Consider the following 10,175-nt stretch of genomic DNA (forward strand, 5'->3'; position numbering starts at 1 on the left):
GCCATTTTCGCGCCATCGGTAAGAGAGGAAATCACGCGAAAATGGTTGCGGTGGCCATTTTGGAACCGCCGATCAGCTGGCCGAAAATGGGGCCGGTGCTCTCCCCTGCCTTCCTTCCGAGCGTACGCCAGCTTTTTCGGCCAGCTGACTGGCCGGCGCTTGGCCAGGAGGGCGGGGGAAGAGTTTGTCGGCCAGCTGACCGGCCGGTGATTGGGCAGGAGGGCGGGGGAAGGATCCCCCACCCTCCTCCCGGGCGCACACCAGCATTTTCCCCCAGCTGACCAGCGGGAGCTTCAGAAGGTCGCAAAATCTTCTTCGCTATGCGGATTCGCCGTTAAACAGGGCGCCGTTAAGTGAGGCACCACTGTACACATTTTTATAAGTTCAACCTGAAAAGAGGGAGGCAAAGGGGTGTGGAGAAGGCAAAGGAATGTATGTATGTGTATGTGTGTGTGTGTGTGTGTGTGTGTGTGTGTGTGTGTGTGTGTGTAAATACTAAATAATATATATTGTATGTATTAACTGGACCCGTTCAAGTCTTAATATGATACTTGTTTAATGCATTTTAAATATTACAATTATTTATTATTTGGCTTTTAACTTTGTTACTTTTAATACCTTAAGCCACTCTGGATATCTTGGGAGAATGGCAGCACGTAAATATTTTAAACGCAATAAATTATACCAATTGGTTTTGTGGCACTTTAAAATAGAGAAAAAATTATTCTGTGATGTAGGATTTTGTGGTGTGGCGTCCACCGCCTGGCATGTCCTCCTGCTATATTTTTATTGGCCTGACTTTACTAACACATCCTCAGGGGTCTTAAACCACCAAGATCTACCCGTGTCACTCGCGCGAGCCAGGAGGTGAGGCTGAGGAGCCTAACGCCGAGGGAGGCCCGGAAGGAAAAGACAAGAAATCGGGCCTTCTTGGCGGTGGCTCCTTGCCTCTGGAACAACCTTCCCCCTGATATTCGCGCGGCCCCCTCGCTCGGTATTTTCAAAAAGCAATTAAAAACATTGATGTTTCGGCAGGCCTTCCCTCCTAGTTAATTCCTGATCCCCTTCTCTTTTCTTTCCTAATGTTTTAACCCAATGGTTGAAAGTTTTCTATTATGTAACTCTTTTGTTTTTATAGTGTTATCCCATGTTGTAAGCCGCCTAGAGTGGTCTATCGACTAGATAGGCGGGATATAAATAAAATAAATAAATAAATAAATAAATAAATAAATAAATAAATAAATAAATAAATAAATAAATAAATAAATAAATAAATAAAATTAAACTCAGTAGTGTAATTTTCAGTGGGAAAACTCTTTGGAGAAGTGGCTGGTGATGATTTTCCCCCCTCTATTGTACAAGAGTAGCGTGAATTTTTGCGCAATACAAATAAAAACAGGAGGCAATGTCTTCTTTACCTTTATTAGGATTTCTCCCATGGGAGAGCGAAAGGTGGCACAAGACCCCTCCCAGGCAGATCCAGGGCTGAGTTCAGATCCTGCTTCCTGATCCCTCCTTAGCGAGAGACTCATCTCCAACCAACAGGAGGGCCGTTGCACAAAGGAGACACAGGGGCCCAGGAAGATCATGCATCCAGTCAGGAAAGAGGCCACCTGCCTCCAAACCCACCCGTGTCACTCCCCCACTCATGGGAAAGGCCAGCCAGAAGGAGCCGATGTTTGCTGCAATTGGATGGGGAAACGCCTTTCAGCCAATAAGGAAATAGGACCACAGGTGCGCCTTCCTCTCTGATGCAAGTGGGTCACTGGGGAAATCTTTGTTTTCTCCTCAGCTGTCTCAGCTTACTTCCATGTAAGAGACACCCCTGAAGTTTTAGCGTAATGATATTAGGAAAAAGTATCATCTTATACATGGAAAAAATGTGGTTTTTTTGGAAGTGTATTGCCTCAGATGAGAAACCACCAGAAACATTAACTCTCATGCAATGTCACCTACCTCAGTCTTTTTTTAGAGGTGGGCATGAACTGCTTTGTCATGCTCTGTCTGCGTGGCAGCAAAGCTGCATTTCCCCTATCTCCTAACTGGCACTTCCACACACCAGCTGACACATGCACCTCCGTGCCTCTTCATCACATGATTCCCCAGTCTAGGCAGGAGCCGAGGTTTCGCTGTCTCGCCTCCTCTGACAGCTAACAACTCAACAGCCATGCAGGGAGAATCTCCATCCCACCTCCTCCTCTGAGTGGTCAGCTGTGGGAGGAGGTGGGGCAGGGAAGTTTGCACTGGAGATTCCCATGATTAGGAGGCACAGAGCAGCTATGCTGCAAGGTGGACTAATTGGGCCAAAACATAACGAAGCACCTTGTGCCCATCTCTAGTGCTTTAGGAAAACATCCATATTACTCTCTGATGTTTTGAACCACTGATAGCTGAGGAATACATAATGTATAATAATATATACATTACTGAAATAGCGACATCTACTTTGGCTCGGGCATGTTGTGAGAATGGCTGATGGTCGGATTCGAAAGGATCTCCTGTATGGAGAATTAGTGCAGGAAAACTTCCCCAGAGGAGCCCACAACTGCGATACAAGGAGATGTGCAAGCGGGATCTGAAAGCCTTAGGAATGGAGTTCAACGGATGGGAAACCTTGATATCTGAGTGTTCAGCCTGGAGGCAGGTGGTGCATCACGGCTTCTCCCAAGAGACCCTTGTCCAGCAGGATGAGGCAAAGAGGCAGTCCCGAAAACAGCAAAATTAGGGAGCTGGACAGGGGACAGATTTTATTTGTTGTCAGCATGGAAGGGATTGTCACTCTCGAATTGGCCTTCTCAGCCACGCTAGACGCAGTACCAAGATCTCTATTCAGAGCACGTTACCATAGTCTCTCGAGACTGAAGGATGCCTACAAGCCAGCTGGGGAATGAAGGCTCCATCTCAGATAGGATAACTCTAGAAAAGGCTAAGTTCTGTGGGAACTACAAAAAAGTGTGCTGCTTGTATACTGCCCCATAGTGTTTCAAGAACTCTCTGGGTGGTTTACAATATAGTTATGCAGGCTACACATTGCCCCACCCCCAGCAAGCTGGGTACTCATTTTACCAACCTTGGAAGGATAGAAGGCTGAGTTAACATTGAGCAGGCAATCAGGGATTGAACCCCAAGTCATGAGCACAGTTTTAGCTGCAGTACAGCAGTTTAACCACTGCACCACGAGGCTCTTACTAGGTATTAGTCGTCTGGTAACTTCCTGACATGTTCCCTGTCTAGAGCATAATATACGGAGATTGTGTGTTCCTTCAAAAACCGGCTCCCTCCATCTTAATGGAGACACATCATGTTTTCCAACATTAAGGTGTTGTACAGAAACAAGACTTAAATATTTTTTGGACAACAACCTCAGTCCATAAATGATGGAGGTGCCAGAATGTGAGGATCGGTCTCGGGAGACCAGGTAGGGGTGTGTGTGTGTGTGTGTGTGTGTGTGTGTGTGTGTGTGTGTGTGTGTGTGTGTGTGTGTGTGTGTGTGTGTGTGTGTGTGTGTGTGTGTGTGTGTGTGTGTGTGTGTGTGTGTGTGTTGCCATCATGTACACAATTTTTTTCACATTCTTTCGTGCAAATAAGCTCAAAATTATCCACACTCATCCTGTCAGGATCCCTTCTGCATAATCATGTCTCATCCAAAGAGGCCTTACTCCAGTCTAAATATTTATTTCAATATCAAGACAATTTTTGTAAAATGATAAAGTTATACTCATGTTAATACCATCTCAGCAAAACCTTAGGTTTGAAATATTTTTTAAAATCACAGAACAGAAGGCAGGGAGTTACACACATCACATCCTCCTTTGACAATTATCTTAAAACACATGAAAGAGTCCACTCACAGCACCACCCCTGTTCACTATCTCCTTATTGTTGTAAAATGCCATCAGGAAGGTGGATTGTGCGTATCTTTTGGAGGAAAAGAAGATTTCCGTGGAGGCCATTCCCACATTTGAGGCCACCATAAAGTCTTCTGTCTTACATGCATTCACAGATTCATAAAGGTATAATTCGAAAACTAGGCTCTCAGTGTGGCAGGAACCTCTCTCTTCAGTCTCTTCCCAAGACAAGACAGGTTGATGGCGTTTAAGAGGATAATTTTGTGAGGATTTCAAAATTTTCCCTCTCTGTGCATCTGTCAGTGTCTAATACGATGGGCTCTACATTCCTTGCACTGATAGAGATTTTTCTCTTGAATGAATTTGTTTGTGTTCCCCAGGATTCTTGTTCAGACACATGCTTTTCCCACCTTCTTTACAATGATGCAATTTCTCCCCTGAATGTGAGTGTTGATTAAGTTTAACATCTGAGATTTGCTTGAAATTTTTGCCACACTCTTTGCATGTATATAGTTTTTCTCCTGAGTAAATTGGTTGCTGTACTGTGACATTTGAGTGTTTGCTGAACCTCTTCCTACATTCTTTGAACTGCATGGGTTTCTCTCCTTTATGATGCTTTCTCAAGGTTGACTCAACTATGAGGTTTTTCCCACATTCTTCATACTGACAGGGTTTCTCTCCTATATGAATTTACTGATGTACTACAAGGTTTGCCTTCCGGCTGAATTTTTTCCCACATTCATTGCACTGATGGGGTTTCTCTCCCGTATGAATTTGCTGGTGTCCTTCAGGATCACTGCTCCGGCAGAAACATTTCTCACATTCCTCACAAGTATATGGTTTCTCCCCTGAATGGTGATGTATTTCAAAAGGTGAGGAATGACTCGAACATTTTTCACATTATTTGCATGAATAGGGTCTTTCTCCTGAATGAATTCTACGATGTATTATAAGTTTTCCGATTTTGTTGAAGTTACTCCCACACTCTTCACATTAATAGGGTTTCTCTCTTGTATGAATTCGCTGATGTACTACAAGGTCTGCCTTCCGGCTGAACTTTTTCCTACATTCATTGCACTGATGAGGTTTCTCTCCCGTATGAATTAGTTGGTGTGCTTTAAGATCACTGCTCTGGAAGAAACATTTCCCACATTCTGCACAAGAATATGGCTTCTCCCCTGAATGAGAGAGCTGATGTACTTTAAAAGCTGAGGAATGACTGAAACTTTTCCCACATTCTTCGCATATATAGGGTTTCTCTCCTGTATGAATTCGCTGATGTACTACAAGGTGTGACTTCTGGCTGAACTTTTTCCCACATTCATTGCACTGATGGGGTTTCTCTCCCGTATGAATTCGCTGGTGTACTTGAAGATCACTGTTCTGGGAGAAACATTTCCCACATTCTTTACAAGAATATGGTTTCTCCCCTGAATGGAAGCGCTGATGTAATTTAAAAGTTGAGGCATAACTGAAACATTTCCCACATTCTTTGCACATATATGTTTTCTTTCCTGCATGAATTCGCTGATGTACTTGAAGATGTGAATTGCGTCTGAAGGCCTGTCCACATTCAGGACATTTGTATGCTTTCTCTCCTGTGTGTATTCTTTGATGTATTTTAAGTTCTGGACTTCCCTTGAAGCTCTTGCCACACTCTATGCACTTGCAGATTTTCTCTTCAGAATGCATTGGTTGAGGTGCTTCAAGGTCAGCGCTAAAGCATTTCTTCTTCTCCCCTGTGTGAAATCTTGTATCATCTGGGCTCCATCTGAAACTTTCTCCATCCTCCAAACAGTGACACAGATTTATCTCGGCGTGACAAGTTGGACATTTCACTGGTCTTTTCTTCAGAGGGATGTTTTGTGGATACTCTGAGCTTTGAAGAGCACTGATGCTCCGGTTTGTTGTTTTTCCCATTTCGTCTTCAGAGGCAACGCCGCTCGCATATCTGTGAGATCTGCCTCTCCTCTGGTCTTCCCGATTCTGCTTCAGGGATTCATTTCCTTCCCAACAGTTCACATTTTCATCCTCCCTTCTTTCTGGCAATGTCCCCTGGAGTCTTACTTCCTTCTCTTTTCCCTCATCTGCTTGAAGGAGAGAATTAATAGTGAATTGAGGATCTAATGGGTTTAAGGGGGAAAAGGTGCCAGAGAAGAAAGTTTATCACAATCATCAACCTGCTTTGTATTCAGGAAATCTTTCTCTAGTTCCTTTCCCAAAATTTGTTTTTGTTGTTTAGTCGTGTCTGACTCTTCATGACCCCCATGGACCAGAGTACGCCACGCCCTCTTGTCTTCCACTGCCTCCCAGAGTTTGGTCCGGGAAGCTAATTTTTAAATTTAGCTAAAGACACAAGAGGTTCAGTGGCTAACAAGTGAGTGGTAATACCCTGAAAGACAGGAACAAAATTCAAAAAGATCTTGATAAGCTCAAGCATTGGGCTGAAAACAACAGAATGAAATTTCACAGGGAGAAGTGCAAAGTTCTCCACCTATGGTAAATAAACCCCAGAAATGAACAGTTACAAAATGGGGGATACTTGGCTCAGTAATATTATGAGTGAAAAGGATTTTGGAATTGTTGTAGATCATACGCTGAATATGAACCAAGAGCACAAGCTGGCTGCATAAAAAGGCAAATGCTATTTTATCCTGCAAGTATAGTCTCCCAATCCCATGAGGTACTAGTTCTCCTCTATTCAGCACTGGTTAGGCCTCATATTGAGTTAAGGCTCCAGTTTCTGGACACTGCACTTTAAGAGGGATGCCAACAAACTAGAGCCAGTTGAGAAGAGAGCAACAAGGGTGATCAGGGGACTGGAAACCAAGCCCTGGAAGAAAGACTCTCTCTCTGTATATATACCTTGAAGATTCCGAGGAGCCACTGAAAGGAGAAAAGGAGCTTCGTCTGCCTCATCCTCTTTTTGGTTGGCTCTTGCTTGTAGCTGCTTCTGTTCATCCTTAAGAGGAGCCTCTCCTTCCATGGGTGTTGATCAAAGGTCAAACTTCATCTGTCACCTTTAACAACAGAGCAGAAGCTTTTATAGAGTAACTGTCAGGACACCAGCCCTAACCTCAGTTATGAGCTCCATTGCCTTTGAAGGGAGAATCTAATTCAGCTCTTTATAGATGGAAGTCAGAATGCTACCACCTTACCTCCATGAAGAGAAAATAATAAGGATGTGGCATTTGGATTTCCTGCACTCCAACTTCCCAATTTATCCTAGAATTCCTCCTCTGGAGGAAATTTAGTAGTCCCAGTATACAATTTCAGAGACCTTGTATTTTCCCTCAAGGCCTAGTCTTCAGAGGCTGCACTAGAAATCTCCAGCTCCTGCCCCCCCCCCAAATCCCAGGGCACTGTAGTTTTTGGAAGGCACTGTCTATATAGCAGTGGTCCCCAACCTTGGGCCTCCAGATGTTCTTGGACTACAACTCCCAGAAGCCTTCACCAGCACCTCTGCTGGCCAGGATTTCTGGGAGTTGAAGCCCAAGGACATCTGGGGGCCCAAGGTTGGGGACCACTGCTATATAGAACCGAAAGAGCTGTAAGATTACAACCAGGAGGCATTCCAACAGGAAATGAATGATGTAAGAAGCCCTGCTAGAGATGAAGAAAACACATGCGTCTGAAGGTGTGTGTCTCTGAAACAGAAATCTGGAATTTAAAAAAAAATCGGAAGGGGACATCCCTAGAAGAGAACTCTCTCTCCAGCCCCACCACAAGGATGTGGTACATAGAGACAGTCTCAGTCTTGCAATATTCCCCCACTGCAAATTTATCTCCTCTGTTTCACCTTTTGTTCTCTCTCAGAAGCCCCATGTTTTCCTCTTACTTACCAAGGTGATGCCCAACTGCCCAGGAAAGCTCACAATCCAGCTACAGAGAAGCAGAAAATATGGGGGAAAGGAATCAAAAGAGGAGTCACCCAGTGGGAGAATTTCTAGCAGCAAGAAACAGAGAAAAAGCCAACACCCATATCTGGCTAAGGTGGTGATGGGGGTCTGGAAGTCTGTGTTTCCTTCTGCTGGTGACTCATTACTAATTGCAACTCTTCTCTTTTTCCTTTTATCATGCCCACATTCCCACCTTGAAATTGAACCACCTGCCAAGAATTAACCTAAGGTTTGCAAGGAAGTCTGGGGTTTGTAGTTCAGAGCAAAAGAGAGATTCATGTATGAAAAATGAATGAATGAATGAATGAATGAATGAATGAATGAATGAATGAATGAATGAATGAATGAAACCAGAAGGAAGAGCATCTTAACCCCAAGGCGAATCTAGAAGCAAAATTTAGGTGTTCGCTTCCACTTGGCTTGTTGAAGCAAGTGGGGATCGGGAGAGTCAACTCCTCTGTAGGGCCAATGGATTCAGATGGATCTACTTCAGTTGCTACTTGTTTTAGCAAAGGAAGTAACAACTAGAATACTAGAGTAGGATCTCTTGAATCAATGGAACTTATGCAGTTGACTCACCAAAGCCCTACTGATTCAATGGGCCTACTCTAGCACAACTTACTACACCAAGCCAAAGGATTTAAGCCATTGTGTGCGTGTGTGCTCTTTAATTTTTGAAACCCCCTCAAACATGGACAACATGTGAAAGCTGAGAACATGAATGAATAAAGACAGGAAGGTTAGTGATAAATATATGCAAATGAAGACATCAAAGGGAAAAAAAAACTTCTCAAATGTTTTTTCCCTTAGAAAATATATTTTCTTTATACCTGAATCTCTCTTTTGCTCTGAACTGGTGCTAAAGGCTTCTGGGAACTGTAGTACAAAAACACCTGAGTTGCCCAAGATTGGGAACCACTGTTTTTTGACAACAACATAAGCCATAAATTCCTCCGTGTGAACATAGCACACAACCAAGAGCCAATGAATATTTAGAATGTTCTGCTTATAGAACTGATATTACTTTTGCCTGATAATTTTGGACATCCTAACCTGGCGGTTTTTCCAGGATTTCCCCTGGACCACGGTGCCGGAGTCTCCATTTTGTTCTGAACTATGCTTCCCAGAAGACCTTGAAAAATCAAGGGGAAATCCTGCTCAGCTGGCTCAATTTGAAGGAGGAAGCGCAAACCTGGGAGTGATCAAAGGGGAGAGAGAAGAGCAGAGTTGCCATTAGCAATGAGAGGCCAGCAGAAAGAAACAGGGATTGAAGGGGAAAAAGGCAAGATCTGGCTGTTCTTTTTCCTGTTCTTTTCTCCATTAGATAAACTGTCCCACTGCCTTATTACTCTTTTGGAGTCCTTTCTCTCAAAGAGGCTGCTTCTCTGTACCTGGTTTGCAAGCTTTCCTGGGCTTTGGAGGTCACCTGGTGAGTAAGAGGAAAAGAACACAGGAGGCTTCTCAGAAAGAAGAGAATGTGAAATAGAGAAGATGACTTTTTAACACAGGAATGTAGCTGAGAGAGAGAAAGAGAGAGGGAGTCTTTATCGACCAAGGACTTGATGTGGCCAACTAGAGAGGTCTTGCAAGAGTGTCTTCAGAGATGATGTGGATGATTTACAGACATTCTGGCCAGTATTTTTCTTTTTTTAAAAAAAGAAATGGTGACTGTCATTTTAAAGGCTGAACACTCACTTGTGCTCCTCTACAGAGTCCATCTATCTTGTATTTGGTTGTCCTCCCTGTTTTCCAGGAGAACAATCGAACTGTTGTCCTGGAAATTGAATCGAATCCCAAAAAGAGCAAAATCAGGGAGGTGGACAGGAGACAGATTGTATCTGTCCTCAGTGTGGAAGGGATGGTCGCTCTCGAACTCACCTTCTCAGCCACACTAGATGCTGTTCTAAGTCCTCCATACAGAGCACGTTACCATAGTCTCTTGAGACTGAAGGATGCCTGCACAAATGAATTGTGGAGCACAGAAATCTATCATCTGGGATAGATGCTGTTTGGCTTATTTGGACTCCAACTCCCTGAAATACTTTGAAAATTCTGCACTGCAGACCCACATCTTCAAGCACTTACATCTTCCTCAATGCCTAGTCAGCGGAGGGTGCATTTGAGGCCTCAAATTCCTGCCCAATTTCTTTACTAGGTATTCTAGTCTCTTGCCCTTTAAGCTCTACAGTGGGCCCCTCCCAAAGAACTGCAACTCCCAGGAAGCATTGCAGCCCCAAATGAAGGTCTGGAATGCAAATTCAGAAGAACTGGTTCTGGTACAGGTGAGGGAAATGTAGGCATCCCTCTCTGTGAGTTTGGGGACGGACTCCCAAGATTTTGAGGGTGTCTGAGGGACTTTTGGAATGTTCTGGGAGTTGGAGTCCAAGCAATTCTATTTGCACATCTGGACTGTTTTGTTTCAGTGGGT

General features: G+C 43.9%; 3 protein-coding genes across 3 annotated transcripts in view; all 3 read right to left on the minus strand.

Annotated features, from left to right (window-relative positions):
* The window catches only part of LOC144583036 (uncharacterized), a 33,119-nt gene extending 25,188 nt beyond the window's left edge, over positions 1–7,931 (minus strand). Inside the window, exon 1 of the mRNA XM_078387898.1 lies at positions 7,691–7,931. The gene's annotated coding sequence lies outside the window, so the exon portion shown is untranslated. The remainder of the gene's footprint in view (positions 1–7,690) is intronic.
* The window catches only part of LOC144587382 (uncharacterized), a 58,183-nt gene that overhangs the window by 8,569 nt on the left and 39,439 nt on the right, over positions 1–10,175 (minus strand). The window lies entirely within an intron of this gene.
* LOC144587383 (uncharacterized) lies at positions 4,540–6,855 on the minus strand. The gene is made up of 2 exons (XM_078387897.1): positions 6,714–6,855; positions 4,540–5,938 (listed from the first exon to the last, which is right to left on the minus strand). Exons 1-2 carry the CDS (start codon positions 6,832–6,834, stop codon positions 4,842–4,844), a joined length of 1,218 nt encoding a protein of 405 aa, XP_078244023.1. The 5' UTR covers positions 6,835–6,855; the 3' UTR covers positions 4,540–4,841.

This window comes from Pogona vitticeps, chromosome 2 (assembly GCF_051106095.1).
Source record: "Pogona vitticeps strain Pit_001003342236 chromosome 2, PviZW2.1, whole genome shotgun sequence".
Lineage (NCBI taxonomy): Eukaryota > Metazoa > Chordata > Lepidosauria > Squamata > Agamidae > Pogona > Pogona vitticeps.

Bases quoted from the DNA above. Each gene is read 5' to 3' on its own strand.
- LOC144587383 (XM_078387897.1), bottom strand. From the start codon at position 6,834: ATGGAAGGAGAGGCTCCTCTTAAGGATGAACAGAAGCAGCTACAAGCA. The intron at 5,939-6,713 runs GTATATATACAG...CTCTCCTTCAAG, and splicing joins GGCTCCTCGGAATCTTCAAG to CAGATGAGGGAAAAGAGAAG.